Source organism: Lepisosteus oculatus, chromosome 17, assembly GCF_040954835.1.
Source record: "Lepisosteus oculatus isolate fLepOcu1 chromosome 17, fLepOcu1.hap2, whole genome shotgun sequence".
Lineage (NCBI taxonomy): Eukaryota > Metazoa > Chordata > Actinopteri > Semionotiformes > Lepisosteidae > Lepisosteus > Lepisosteus oculatus.
In genome coordinates, this window is record NC_090712.1 from 16982416 (window position 1) to 16998052 (window position 15637).

At 40.7% G+C, this 15637-nt stretch overlaps 1 protein-coding gene across 3 annotated transcripts in view; it reads right to left on the reverse strand.

The window, feature by feature from the left end:
• The window catches only part of LOC102682600 (alpha-actinin-2), a 33191-nt gene that overhangs the window by 10030 nt on the left and 7524 nt on the right, over positions 1-15637 (reverse strand). For 2 of the 3 annotated variants that reach the window (XM_069179692.1, XM_069179691.1), the window contains exons 2-14: positions 15487-15601; positions 15100-15219; positions 14331-14417; positions 14005-14092; positions 13092-13170; positions 10201-10282; positions 9529-9614; positions 7124-7216; positions 6462-6692; positions 5184-5331; positions 3914-4064; positions 925-1033; positions 372-512 (exon numbers count right to left, since the gene is read on the reverse strand). In XM_069179692.1, the coding sequence (XP_069035793.1) occupies positions 372-512; positions 925-1033; positions 3914-4064; positions 5184-5331; positions 6462-6692; positions 7124-7216; positions 9529-9614; positions 10201-10282; positions 13092-13170; positions 14005-14092; positions 14331-14417; positions 15100-15219; positions 15487-15601 (1530 nt within the window). Of the gene's footprint in view, positions 1-371; positions 513-924; positions 1034-3913; positions 4065-5183; positions 5332-6461; positions 6693-7123; positions 7217-8873; positions 8960-9528; positions 9615-10200; positions 10283-13091; positions 13171-14004; positions 14093-14330; positions 14418-15099; positions 15220-15486; positions 15602-15637 lie in introns of all 3 variants that reach the window. The other variant, XM_069179690.1, reaches the window with a different exon arrangement.

The following is a 15637-nucleotide window of genomic DNA, read 5'->3' on the forward strand; positions in this document are numbered from 1 at the left end:
GATTGCCGTACTCAGACAATTTGTGGTAAAGCTTTATTTTTGCAAATCTCTATCAATAACTATATACTGAGTGTTGTTGTGGCTCTGTGGCTCAGAATCTGCACCTCTGGCTGGAAGGTTGCCGGTTCGTATCTCGCGGCAGAGGAATCCTACTCCGTTGGGCCCCTGAGCAAGGCCCTTAACCCCAACTGTTCCAGGGGCGCTGTATAAGTGGCTGACCCTGCGCTATGACCCCCAGCTTCTCTCCCTGTCTGCGTGTCTCATGGAGAGCAAGCTGGGGTATGCGAAAAGACAAATTCCTAATACAAGAAATTGTATATGGCCAATAAAGTGATCTGAAAGACACTGAAAATAAAGGGGTCTCTGCATACCTGGATCTCATCAACAGTGTGCACAATGAACATGTCCTGCAGGTCCTCCATGGCCCCCTCCATCCAGTTGTTAAAGGGCGCTGCCCTCTTGGCAAACTCTAGGTACAGCTGGTCGATGGTTTCCAGCAGCTTTTCCGCCCTCTAAAATCAAGAAAACCAAGAGAGGTGACACTGCAGCAGGCCACGTTTTTGTGGTTAAAACATAACTGCAATAAAAATACTGTATTTAAATTTCAGCACACATGCAGAAACATACAAATAAGTATGAGGCTATTGCTTCACAACAGATTACAGGGACACTTTTTATGCTCCAAAATATGCAGCTGTTGTTTCACCGCTTCCCTGTACTCATCCTTCTAAACTGGGCTGTTGTACAACTTTTGCAAAAAAAAAGAACTTGTGTCACTGACAGTGTGGGCTTTTGGCTAATGCTGTATCCTTGCACATTTACGGGTTCATAAGTTCACCAGGGATCAATAAGGCTCGCACTGCTGCTGTCTAGTCAAGTGAGCCAAATTTATAATGGACTGAAAATCCCTGGATATTCCCATACCTCAAGTGCTTCCCTCCTTTTCTGTGTCAGTGTTCCCAGTTTGTCCCACTGGTCACAAATCTTCTGGCATCTGTCGTTCACGGAGGCTGCAGCGTGGTAGTCCAGCTCGCTGAGAAACCCAGAGGGGGATTAGGGACACATTCATCCTCTTGTCATCCAGGGCCTTAAATGTCAACTTGTAAAAACAACTTCCCAATTCACAGACCTCGTTTCACTGCCTGCTATTAAAATACAGAGCATGGCCACAACTTTATCAGCGTGGAGCGTTCTCCTGCTTGCTGCATTGCCATTTTCATTGCCATCGCCTAACCTTATTGTAACTTTTACAATGTCTTTTAAAAATGTCAGACGTTTTTCGAGTTTTCCAAGTTCCACTTTCAGAAAACTGAGAAAAAACTAGCATTTTGAATTCTTCTGTGCTATAGTCAAAGATTTCCTTCCTCTTTTGCAAGTTAACTGCAGTAACACAGTGTGTGATGTCCTGCTTCAAGGTAGGAGATACAGGAACAGTTTACTTAACAAACAGAGGAAATGATTCAAGGGGAAACCAATTTAAAAGCAAGCAAACTTGGTAATTAAATGAATTTTGCTTGAGGATAAAGGGTATCAGCATCCTGTTTTTCATTTGGAGGAACAATGCATGTCTGATAATTAAAGACTAGGCCACTGACATAGCAAAAGCCTAAATAAACTTGAAATCCTGTGCCCATTCTTTAGAGCAACTATGAGCTTTCAGACTCTTATGCTAGGTCTGTAAGTACTGTACCAACATAATGAAAAGGTTGTTATACAGGCCCCTGCACTTACTAACAGAAACTGAACCATCAAACTAAGTGGAAAAAAGCCAGCATCTACAAACAACTCTCTCTGTACTACATGCATGCAGCTGTTATTGTAGGGAATATCAAAGCTGCAGAGACTGCAAAAAGGGAACAGCTCAAGGGCAGCCAGACAATTGTTCTCCATTAATGCAGAACTACATGAATCAGAACAGACTGTAATCCTGGATACATAGTGTGAAATGCTACTAAGTCCATGCAGCACAGGAATGGTTTAACATGTCACAATCACAGCTCAATGACACGTCTAATTAGATTCATAATACGATGGGTCACAGATCATGTATTTCCTGTCTTCACTTTTGTGTTATTATTTTAAAAATGCATGATTCAACATCATTTAAGACTTGGCATCCAATTGCAAGAAGAAAGTTATTCCACATGTGTTCCTGCTAAATTATATCCTGTTGTATTTCAGGAAAGAAGGGCCTGTCAAGTTAATGTTGCATTTACAGTTAAAATAATCACTGTAAAATTCAAATCACAAACGCTCACAACGATGTCCTTGAAGAACATATCTTGTTGATAAATCCATCCTAGACCATATTTTTGCAGTCTATTTATAAAAAGATTACCATTTAGAGCCGTAATGTTGTAATAATTGGCAGCCCTTTTGAAAACAGAGTTTAAAGAGAAATATTATAGCTTTGTCTGGCTGAGCTGTAACTGCAAGATTTTATAGCATGAAAGTAGATTAGGTGATGACGGGAAGCTGGACAGGGTTTTGATCCAACTGTGACATAAGAGCCACTATCCTTTGACATGAGTTATGGAATAAGGTATGCAGATGGGCCCCAGCGACAGAACAGAGACTTCCACAAATAGACAGATTAATAGATGGACAAGCAGTGTGGAAACATAGGTAACCATGATCACCCTCCTTCGCCCCATCTATCAGTGATTGGTTGTAAAGATGACAATAAAAGCTGTCGGAGAATGAAAGTGGCAGGTGCAAATGAGGTTATATATTTAGAAGTCTGAGCTGGTTGTTCAGGACGGAACACTTTCCGTTTCATGCGCAAAGATCGCAAAAGGAAAAAAGTCCTGTTGGATAAATGCAGAAAATAAGAGAAATTTAATCTTTTTAATCAAGAGTTCGCTGCTGTTTAAGACGACAAAGGATTATACTGTATATGCAGAACATTATGATTCCTGGTGCACCTCTGACCATAAATGGCAAAGAACTTAAATTGTACCATAACTTAAAATCATAAAAACACAAAAAAAACAATTAATCCAGTGATATTTCTACTGAAATAATCAGGTAATCTGTCATTTCTTCTGATCTATAAAATCACTCAATTAATTATTTATTTTAAGACATCTCTTATCAAGTACAAATATCAGTTTGAGAAGTTTGATTTTCAATAAACAGTCAATCTAGGTCTAAGTACTTTGTTAAAATAAAATCCACTACCTTATAGGAAAGCTGTAACACAGTTAAATCTGAAATATGTCTGAATACACATGGATTTGATCATATTTTTTTCACACACTAGATGGAGTACTTGCGCTTTTGATAGGGATTTCAGAAAGTAACAATTGTCTTCAACAAACAGGCTTCAGTAACTACAGGAGATCATTCCCTGTCTGAACTCTTAGTAATATAACGCAATGTGCTTTTAAAAAAAACAGACTTTTTCAGTTTATGATCATCCTGACAAGCTGTTACAGGGAACTTTAGCAAAACCAATCAAAAATCTCAACCAGAGAACAGCCTCACTCTAGAGCCTGGGTTTAAGATAGCAGACAACACCTTAAAACATTTAAACAGTATTCAATTGGTAAGATTCCGAGCCAGAAGTTTATGAGGCTTCTTAATTCTCTTTCATGTATGTACTGTATCAATAAAAGAGAGCTATTTTATCCCCAGTAAAGATCTGCTTCAGGAATGCATAAAAGAATCAACTTGCACAATGCTTGTCTGGTCAACAACGTAACGTCATCGTTCTAAAAATTCCCTAGAGACAGTCTATAAGGGTAAGCAAGATTAGAAAGAGGTCACAGGAAAAAGTAAGAATCTCAAGCCCTCTTCCTGCTGTAAGATAAAAAAATGCACTTACAAAACTATCTAATGAATTCCTTAACAATGCATATGAGCCCTTTATCAGTTAAATGTCAGCAGCTGTGAGCCTGTAAATGGAACATACTTCAGCTCTTGGGCAATGGCAGCAATCTGCTCCACTCGGTCCTGGTGGGCAGCCAAGTCGCTCTCAAAAGCCTCATGTTTCCGCAGCAGGGCTCGCACCTCTGTCAGGGAGGCCGACTCGTAGTCCCTCTGGGACAAAATCTGCTCCTTGCCTGCATCATCACCAAGCACAGCGGAGCAAAGGAAAGGATCAGCACATTATCAGGAAGGATTTCACCGGCTTTTTGATTCCTTCATTCGATATACAAAAACACTTCCCCCACTTAGGACAGAAATAGGAAAAAACCCAACCTTTCGCTTCTCCGTTTCACACCTGTGTTGTGCTCTACAGCCAGATATGCACAACACATTTCGCAGGTTGGCTTTGCCCCCCAAATGTGTAACTAACAGGATTCCTCAACAATGACGCAAATCCACAAGAACCACCCTGACAAGATAGAGGCTCGCTCAGGCTCTGCATGGACTGGAGCACAACGCCAGACTGTTGCTGAGAGAAACTAATTCTGCAAAGAAGGCAAAAACAAACTTTTTTTCCCAGAAAAATAACACCAAACGAGGAAGTGCTACAGAAATAATAATGGGAAAGTTTCTATCCAAGGAAGAAATTTCAAACTTGGCTCAGGCAAAGATAAAACAAGGCAAATTAATAGCACTAGCTTAGACATTGCAAGTGCTCAAAGCACCCGAGATAAAACCCTAACCTAAGATCTCGACGGATTTTGATTGAATTCTATCAGGTGTATTTAAAGAAACAAGAGTTATTCATAGACCTCTTAATAAAAAACTCTTTCAACCATGAGGACAATGAAACCAACTAATTATCAGCTAAAACTGCGGCTTCTAAAGTTTCAGAAACTGTAATGAAGACTAAAATAGAGGACCATCTATATAGAAAAGGCATTGTCTGGGAGGCAGCTTAGATATAGAAAAAGCAGATAATCAATTAAACCAAAGTCATGACTACTTGACATTAAAGATCCAGCAGTTTTTTTCCTAAGAGTGGGGTTTTAACCAGGATGGCCTGGCTAAATTCCACTGTGTCTGATGCTCAATACGCACTGCATCAATTTCCCTTTTAATGCCAGGAGTAAAGTAATTTGTCTCTAATCCACCTAACCTGCTGTGTATTGAGGATAGAGGAGGTGTGAGAGCTGCCACAAAAGGCTATACATTTCGGCTAGGGAAAAACAGATAAAGCAGAGTCATCAGTTCGCCACGATCCTTGTTTCGCTGTGCAGTTGAGTTAGTGTTGACAGACACTGTGACCTCACCGTGAGCCCAGCCGTCATGGATGGAGGCCTTCTGGCGAAACTTCTCGGCCAGGTGGTCCAGCCTCTCCAGCCTCCTGATTTCGGTCAGCAGCCACTCCTCATAGCCCTTCTCTGCCTGCTCCAGGTTCTGCCAGGCACTCGCAATGTCCTGGGAGCCAGCACACAGCCTCTTCAGCTGGGGTAACCTTTCAGTTGGAACCTTTTCCAGCCATCCACCCAGGATCGCAGAAGAACCGGAGCCTATCCCGGCAAGCAAAGAGCACAAGGCAGGGGGCGCCCTGGACAGGACGTCTGTCCATCGCAGGGCACACACACTCACAAAAGGGCCAGTTTTTCCAGACACCAGTTAGCCTAACCTGTATGTCTTTGAACCGTGGGAGAAAACCGGAGCACATGGAGGAAACACAGGAAGAACATACAACATACATACAGCTCAGATCCACAATTGAAACCCAGGATCCCAGTGCTATGAACCAGCAATGCTTATCACTGCACCTCCATGCCACCCAGTAGGTGCTTTTTCTAAAACCAGTTACATATCTGGAGTATATGGCATCACTGTTTGGGAAATATTACTTGACACACAGCACTTTGGATCTGAACGCCCACAGTTTTTTTAAATAACTCCAATATAGGGCATAGATCCAAATCACACACAACTATGATCTTAAATCTCCTCTTAAATCCTCTCGGCACACTGTTTACTGCCAATTGCTTTGTACAATTTAGATAAGACTCCATCTCCCACTATTTCATATTCCTGATATGAAACTGGGGCTGTGCAGAATTTTCTCATATGAAACCTCCTTCATGGAACATTTCCTGCCTAAACTGTTGAGACTGTCTCTCACCCCCTCCACTGTGGCTTCACACGTCTCCCGTCTAGGATACACCTCTGTGTCCCCAGGTGTTATACTAATAGACATATGAAATCTTCCATCCCCACCGCAATATCTCTTTCAAACAATGTCTTGTAACTATCTTCTACCTTATGTTACTGTAACACTGTTGCACTGACGCCCTGGTTGGTAAAATGTTGTCTGTCATTGTGTTGTTGTGTTGGGGAGTGTGCTGGAAAACAAGTTTCCCCAATGGGACAACAAAGCTTGAATGGAACCGATATTGAAATTGAGCCTCAATGCCAGTGCTTAAGGATCAGTGATGCTTGTTGCTTTCTTAATGCTGTTTCAAAACATTCGAGAAAGCCCCACCAAGATACATAGACATCCATCACTCGTCAGGCCTGGCCCAGGAACTGGAGAAGCCCGACTCACTTACAGACACCATCTTGCCCTCCGAGGGCATGAAGGCGGGCCTGTTGCTGATCCTCAGCTTGGTCTGCAGGGTGTTGAAGTTGATCTCCAGCTGGCACTTCTCCTGCACCTTCGGGGGCTTGTGCTTTCTCCGGTAGTCCCGGAAGTCCTCCAGCTTCTGCTGCATGGCAGCCATGGTCTTCTCTGCGGTGCGGTTCTCCAGCCAGGGGGTTGTGCGGCGGATCCACTCCAGCAGCTGGTCCCCCCAAGGCAGAGACGTTTAATTGCATTGCGGGGCACCATGCCTTCAAGCCAGAGTATAACCAGCAGAGCACTAGAGGCGCCCAGATGATAATTCCAATTCCTACTGTCTATCTTTTATAGATATTTGCCACTGGACTTCCTCTGATATGCGTTGATTGCCAGAAGGTTAGACTATCTGCATGAGGCACTCATCTAGTCAAGATAATTCTGAGACTGAGGGGGATTGCAAAGGCTAATCGCTTTAAAGGGCTTCCGTTTTTGTTTTGTTCTTAAACTAAAAGTTTAGAAGAAAGGTTAATGTACCTTAATCCAAGCTATAATACAATACACATCAATTACAGCAACTGTGCTTTGCCAAAGCATGGCAGGCCACTCTGGATGAGTGAGGTATGTGCTAATGCCGAGCCAGAACTGTGGCTGTACCTCACTGGCCAGGCGCTCATATTCTTCCATCAGCTTCTCATTCTCTTGGTTCACTCCCAGCACTTTACAGATTCTGTTGGCGGCCGTCTCAGCCTGTGGACAGAAGGTGACAACCTCTCATCTCCAATCCAGCTTTATTAATGAGCCCCTGCTTCTCAATACCACACTGAAAAGGGGACAGAAAGAACACAGAGTTGCGGCTGTTGAGCCTCCTTGAGGCTGAAGAAGGCCCAATCAACAAATCAACGTGCTTATTCTTTCTTACTGCTTTTTGCTGTCAAATGAACCTATACTTGTTCGTTTGTTCACTGATGCAGCCCCCCGTTCAAACCCCATCTTAACAGTGTTAGTACTTTGTTTATTGTTTGGGTGGTTTGTGCCCCAACATGGGGCTTGTTCAGTGTGGAGGTGGTGCCCCCGTTTAAGGGTGAGCGTTGCCTTGACAACCACAGCTGAGGCGGCTCATTTAAGATGAGACGCCACTGTGGGGGTCCCTCGAGAACACACTGAACACCTCCGGGGGGGACCAGTAAGCGGGACATCAGCCCCGAGTCAGTTGTAGCTGAGAGAGAGGATGTACAGTAGGAGATTAGCTCTCCTATAAGCGAGGCGAGGCTATGAGAGCACTGGGTGGGCGGGACGTTGCTGGCATGACTTTAGCTGAGAGCGCATAGAGCTTGAAAGAGAAAAAGAAGACCGATTCATGGTTTCTAATCCCCGCAAGGGGAGAATATTAGAGCGACGGTCCTGGAGGGGATTGTGGACAAACAGCGTAAAAGTGTCTATTTTACAGTTTTTTTTCCCCTCCTCTCCTGCCGTGAGTTACCACCGGGACAGGCCGAGCCTTTAGGCCTCACTCTTTTGTTTTTCTTCAGCCTGGACACCACTGCCCCTTTTCAAGTCCAGTCTGGACCCCGTGGTCAAGCTGACCTCACGTCGGTGCCCCTGCCCCCTCGAAAGGGCACAGATTTTTACCAGCAATCGCCGGGCCTCCTTCAGACCCGCCTTGTTACAGGTTATTTGTGAGAATTTCAAGTTTCTGATTCAATAACAATCGTTATCGTTTTCTCACAATGAAGATTTCTCCGTTCAGTCAAAGACAAAGAAAACTGTATACTCCACTTTTAGGAATTCACTCATTCTTAGAAGGTCTTATAAAATGTTGCTTAAAAGCATGAACATTATCTGGCCCATATAAAATCAATACAACACCCAAAGATAAGACCCTTCCAAATACATAGGTGGATGTAAACATCTCATTAAACTGGCTTATAGTCCAAATCCTCAAAATGTTAATAAATCATCTAATGGAGCACATCAGCTATAGTTCATTTATATTAAATAAATCTCCCTCATACTGAGGCACAGTTATTGATTCTTATTGGAATTCTGCCTGGTTCCAGTCAGACAGACTTTCATTAAAGTGACTTGACAGCTTATATCTTTGGAAAAAAAAGATTTATTCCTGTAACTTTCAGAAGGCATTACCAATGGCCATAGAGTAATGTGTAGATTCTAATCAGCTGAAATTGTACTGATATTATCGACAGTACAGACATACCGGAGTTTTGCTTGTTTTCATCAATCTACCAACGCATTTGATGCGTATTTTAATTTATACTTATACCATTTAATGAAGATGTTAAGAAGGCTAAAAGTGAGACTTGGAAACAAGGGTTATGTTTTTAATCAACTGCAAATGTTAACAAACCTCATGCATTGTTCACACAGTTCTGTACACGGGAAATACCTGCTCCGCTCCAGCAAATGCATGATAGAAGCAGGACACATAGGTCATTATAGCCCTCTCATCAGGCTTGGGAGTGTTGACAATGTCTGCAATGACGGCATAAGAGCAGGAAGAAGGAGAAGAGAATTGGAACAACAGGGAAAAAGCACAGAGGGCACTAATGGAGGAGACGCCAGAGGGAGACACTGTCTGAAGGAGAGAAGAAAGCCTGTTTGTGGGAAAAGAAAGGAAAGGTGCTCAAAGCGAAAATGTTCTGGGTCAAATCTCCTCAAGCACTGAACACAGTTCTCCAGATGCCTCAGTTACTTCAGGTGACAGGAGTACAGCCAAACGACGTTACTATACCCTTCCCCCAAGGCAAGTAGAAAGGTCTACAATCTACTTTAGGGCTTATTGCTTTGCATTCCAAAAGCATCCACTTGATCTGATAACCGATCTTCCCATCACCTTCAAGCTCTTTCTCACATTCTTTATTTTGCAGGTGTGTTTTCAGTTCCAGAAAAACGTTCGGATGACTTGACTTCCGCTTGAGCAGTTATACCAGAAGGTGTGACTCCAGAACTAAGAAATATAAACTATAACATTCATGGCAGCAAGGAGGCGAACAGGAGCCGAGAGGCAGAGGTACAGTAGGTTGTTATTTTTGTCCCCTCACCTTCTGAGCACCAGCAAATGCATGATAGTAACACGACACATAGGTCATAATGGCCTTTTCATCGGGTCTGGCCGTGTTTACTACATCTGTGTAGAAAGAACAAGGTCATCTGTTCAGTTCAACAAGCACATGCTGATCACTTTGACCTCATGCCTCTGGAGAACGCAGATATTTTTTTGTGGTTCTTTATTTTAATGCACTGTATACTGCCCAGCTTCTTTCAAGATGTTTTTGATGTATAGACAACATATACAGTATCTTGATTCAGCTTATCTGACATGTTATGGTTCATGTCTTCTAAAAGACCAGAAGGTTACTGACAAATATCAGTACCAATCTACAGCACAATGCTTTTACCACTTTGCCAGAAGAATTGGTACTTTATTCCATTTTATACTAAAGGGTAACTTGAATGCTCCTACAAATAGTCTCTTGAAAGGAAAGAAAATGATGTCCACTAGAATAACTCTTGTAACTCTGTAACACACAATCAACAATAAAAGGCACTATTTAGTTATCCAACATAATGCTGGTGATCTAGAATAGACTGTATAAAAGCTAAAAGCACATTTTTCATTTAAAAGATTTTTTGTCCAAATCACATGAAGGAATCATAGGAATCCCATTTTGTTTTACATACTGTAGCAACAGTTTGATTTTAAGCATTTTTACCTTCTGCATCCAACATTTTTGGGATGTCTAGGTGTTTCTCTGCAATTTCCAAAGCCAGATTCAGGTTTCCAAGCGGATCATCCTAAATGCAAAATTGAAAAGCATGTTTTAGCAAATATAATCAAATATCAAATATTATACAGAAACATTCAATCTACAAAATGTTATATTTATAGTATAAAGTACACATATAAAAAATCTAAGTTATTATAAACAACTAAATCTCCACTGGTCCTGTTGTTTTTCAAAACATCAAAAAATTAGGTTTTTCCCCATAAACTGAAACAGAGCTGCTGGGCCAGAAATTAAACATGTGATCCATTCTGTAACAGTTGGAGACAGGGACTGAGGTCCTGTACTTGTCTGTATTATAAAGATTTTGTATATGGATAGCAAGACCTGGAAATGGGTTTATCACATTGTGCAAGTTGCTCACTTTGCACATGTGTCCAAAGTTTAAAATCATTCGGAAAAGAGAATGATACATCCTTTGTAGTTATTTTTTTCCCATTTTCAGTCTCTTCCTTAGGTGCTCCTTTCCTGCCTGTGTGTAGTGTGTGTAACTACAGTAACTCAGTGCTGGGTCACTGACGAACTCATTCACATGATCCTGTTACCTAAGTTACCTGTGTAAGATGACATACTCAGACAAATTATATGTTATATACTCATTTTTTGAGAACGGGTTTCTACTAAATATTTAAGAGTTTACAAGCATTGGACAATATCACCTTTTGTTACTTTGTCCTGTTTGTCAGCAATATTCATGTTATGTAGATCTAACATTTCCAAAATAAAAAGCTATGGAAATGCAAATTTCCTTTTTTTCATGCTTAGAAAACATTTACACTCAACATACAGACAACCGAGAATTAGTAATAAATAAATCTGGTGCATAATTTTCTCCCTAATTTTACTTGAAATCATATAATTGTTACCTAATGAAAAATATTAATACAATGTACACAGGATGGTTCTATACCTTTGCCTTGAGGGTAGGGCCAAAGACTAAGCCTGCCATTAAAGATAAATCATACACTTCAGATAAATAACTGCAAGCTTCTGTAATCTCGCACCTCTCACAACATATTGTCAGTGCCCTAGAAGCTTGGTGTGCTGGTGCTTACAATGATGCTTTCCAGATAAAGGAATGATCATTGGAAAAAGTGCAAAACAAAGCACAGCTGCAGATTCTTTCATCTTATAATGGTGTCTCTGGGCTCTACTCTACAGTCCAGCCTAAAGCAAGCGACTCTGGCAAGTCCAACTCAGACATTTGCATTGTTAATATCTGAGCTTACCAGAGTCTGCTCAAGAGAAGCCAGACTAAACAGCTGTGCCTAAAATATCCTCTGCTCAGACACAAGGTGACATAGCTCTAAGGTCACAGATCAAGACAACGTTCACTTTCCCCATGAGCTCCCACTTTGAAAGTTCTGGGCCGGATTATTTATTTTTTTTAAGTCAAAGGTCGCAGCCAGGAAAGACACAGAGCTCTTCAATACTCTCAAAGGACACACCTCAAATTTCAAAACATTAAAAAGCAAACCTTTTTATGCTTTTACATTTGTGGTAAGATGTTATCATAACATGGAATGTATAATGTTTGGGTTCAAAATAAACTTTGCACACCATTTAAGGCCATTCAAATATAGTATTAAGAACATTAATAGCATTGACAAACCTCATACGCCGTAATCTTGACACTTGAACACTTTAATTGATCTCCTATGGTTTCTATATGGATTCCATACTCCATAATATTCTGGAGAGTTTGGTTGGAGGAGAGCACATTCACACACAATGAACTCCTGCTGCCTTTATTAGCATTTAGTTCCCTGTTCATTCTGTACCCTAGAAGCCACTGTGTGCTTAAGATCACCCAGTCTAAGGACAATAGCAGCAATGTCTACTCAGGATCACCATACAGACATTTATTCTGCACCTATTTCTACAACACTAAACTCCTACAGTATATAACATTGAGAAGTTGATCTTAAAAGAGACTAAAAACCAGAAGGGAATACTATTCTTTAAAGGTCCAAAACTTTGTCAAGAATCCCCCTATCTTAGTCTTCCCATGTCATGTGGATCAAGATTTATTTTCAAATAAATTTATTTTCAGGCCATTTAAAAAACGATATTAAACTGGGTCTTGCCATTTTGTTGAATGAATGACAGAGATATTGATAACAGAAATTTCAGCACTTTCCATGGCAAATTTGAGTGCATTTTCATTACATTTCCCATCCCTATAAACCCAATGTAACAAAATTAGAATATAAAAATGTACCCACATGACAAAGAATGACCTGTTCCATTCTCGGCTGTACTAAAGTGAAAAAGACCAGCTAAGAGGGGATGCGTTTCTACAAAAGAAAGTCTGCTTATGATCACTGACGTTTTTCACATGGAGAGAAAGGCAGAGACCCACTGAGGTCCAGCATGTTATTTCAATACCTCATTGAGACTGTGAAAGTCAAGCAGATCCGGCCTGTGTCTGTGGATGAGGGCACTGAATGCCAACCCATCATTCCAGCTACACAAGACATCCAATCGCAATGTAACAATGAAAAGGATTGCATGCAAGGAGGAAAAAACACACAAAACAAAAGTGGATATTTTCAGGCCAACCAATAAAGATGTAGATCCTCATATTTAAATTTGTTTTCTTTACGCATAAATCAGAAAGCCTTTAGCCCTTTGTATGGCAAGACTATTTAGGGCTGTACTGCTTTTCCCACTGATCACTAGCTAGAGGTAGAGGCTGCACAGTCTGGAAACACACTGCAGTATCACAGTTAGTCAATGCATCAACTCAACCGGTATTATAAAACGCATGCAGGCCACACATGAGCATGCTGTCAAAATCTGTCAAGCACACTAAAGACCTTATTGAGCTTGGAGTAGTCAATGAGATCAGGTCGATGCCTATGAATCAGGGCGCAGAAGGCCAGACCATCTTTCCAGCTTCATATTTAGGGGAAAGAAAATCATGTTAGATGATATCCTAAAACAGAATAACACAAAATAGATGTATTTCGACAGTCTTAACAACGAGGTGGCTCACAGGACAAAACACCAGAGTGGCAACTCACACGTGGTTGATTACACACCTCTTTGCTAAGCTAGGCTGAGTTTATATTGGTAATTCTCCATGAAGCCTGGCTGCATTAATTCTCAACAAGGTCAAATCCAAATTGATATGGAATGATACAAAGAGGCATCACTTTCTAGGTGTCTTTAAAGCAACAGCATCTAGATAGCTGCTAAATGAGTCCACCTGAGCCACTAATGAGATGATTCAGGTGAAGAGCACAGCTGGACCTCCAGGACCAGGACTGTCCTCCCCTGACGTAGTCCATTCAGAGATAACCTCCATTGAGAACTGACTAAAACCGGAGTTCAAAATGATCAGAATTTGAAAATGAAATCAAAATCATGCAAGAAAAGTGTTCGAGAAATATTTTGGTTACATGTCTATTTCCAGTAGTTTCACAGACCCTGTTTATCACTAATCCTAGACTGCCAAATGTTGGGTTAGATAAGCATTTCTGGGATTATTGCTAGGGATCAGGCCTCAATAAGGTCAGGATTCAATACTACATTAGACACCCAATATTTAATTGGAGTGATTTTTTGTTTTCTTGATAGACAATTGTATTGTACCATCGGTAAAGGTTTCAAAGTTTAATTTAATGCTAGCCTAAATCACTTAACAAACTAAAATTAATCCTTGTTTTCTTCTTCTTCATTATGTAGGAAGATCACAGCATGATTCGAACCTGGGCTGGCTGGGCTCACCTGACATGAAAGTTCTGGACATTGACATTCCTATAGGGCGCAGTCTTTCTCTGACACCACAGAAGAAGGCCTTCCTTAGCAGATGTTTCTTAAAAAAAACAGAGAAAAAGTGGTCTTCCAGTCCAGTTGTGTAATAAGCACATAATCACATGATTCAGTGTATTCTCTAATTCTCATAATGTTACTCATTAGCATTGATTTTTCCTTTGAAATATGGTTTTGAACATCTTCACATATAGCAAACTTTCTGCTTTGTATCTTCCACCAAATGGCATTTAATAAGAACACAACACTATGCAATCGTTTTCAAAATGGCAACCGCTTACCTTCCACTGAAATGTCCTGGATAGCAAAACGGAGGATGATAGTCCAGATCATACCCAAAGTCATCTTCACGTTCCCGTCCACAATTTCTACAGGAGCAGGACACCACTCAGTGAGTGAGATCCACAAAGCCTGTGCCATTGTATCAGAATTCCTGTACTCACACTGTAGTTACAGTATGTTCCATTGCCTTTTAAAGGTCCAAGTTTTAAACTACCAGACAACGTTCTTCAAAAAAAACAAAATAATAAATTCGCCATTCAGAATCAATCAGTAATTGAGTAAGTTCACTCATACGTTATCTCTTCTTTGATAAAATCACTTTACTTTTCAATAAACTCTTCATCCACAACTGTGCGTGAAGGCCTTTAGTTAGCCTTACATGGGACCACAGCTTTAACTGAATGCCTTCATATTCTAACAGAAAAAAACTAAGAGCTTGACAGAATAATACTGCTTAGTACCACAGCAAATACTTTTGCTATCTCTCCTGTCTGTATTAATTGATCACTGCAGAAGAAAGTATTTTCACTTTTGTTTACTTCAGTAGAAGCTCACAAGAGTTAACTGTAGACATTATTCTAACAGGTAATCAGTAATTGTTCACTGTGCACAGGGGCTTATAAACACTTTTTAAATCTGAATTGAGAAGCCTGGAAAAGCCTTAACTAGACTACAGTCCAATAAGGTAAGGAAGGCATGAAGTTACTTTTCATAGGCCTGAGTTTGGCCTCAAAATAAAAACTTCTGAAAAGCAAAAGATGCAGGTACCTTCAGCTCCAATGGATACCAGCTTCACTCCTTTACTAGCAATAAAATCTAGAGCTTTGTTGACATTAGCGATTTTGTGAAAACGCATCTTTCCTCTGTCAGGTTTAGGTAGTCTTTCACCTGCAACAGAAAACACACAGACATGCAAGAATAGAACCTAAATAATTATTTCAGAAGAATGAATTACTCAGAGGACAAAAAACTGCAAAATCCACATTTGATCAAATAACTACAATGACGACAGTGATACTGATGAATTCAAAAGACAACCTGAAATGGTCATCTGATTTAGCTCTAGTTGTCAGTACCTTCTGCTAGAGATCAGATTAAAAATGGTCATCACAGTTACCACACCACATGTTTAAACTAATACAGTGCAACAGTTACCTGAAATGACTTCCAAAAGAAGCATAAGTTTAAGGCCATTTCTGAAGTCATCTTCAATATTTTCAATTTGTGTTCCAGCTTTCCTCAGGTGAGAATTGCACCAGGCCGTAAAAGTCTGCAAGACAAGATGCCTTTTCTTAGCTTTGCATTT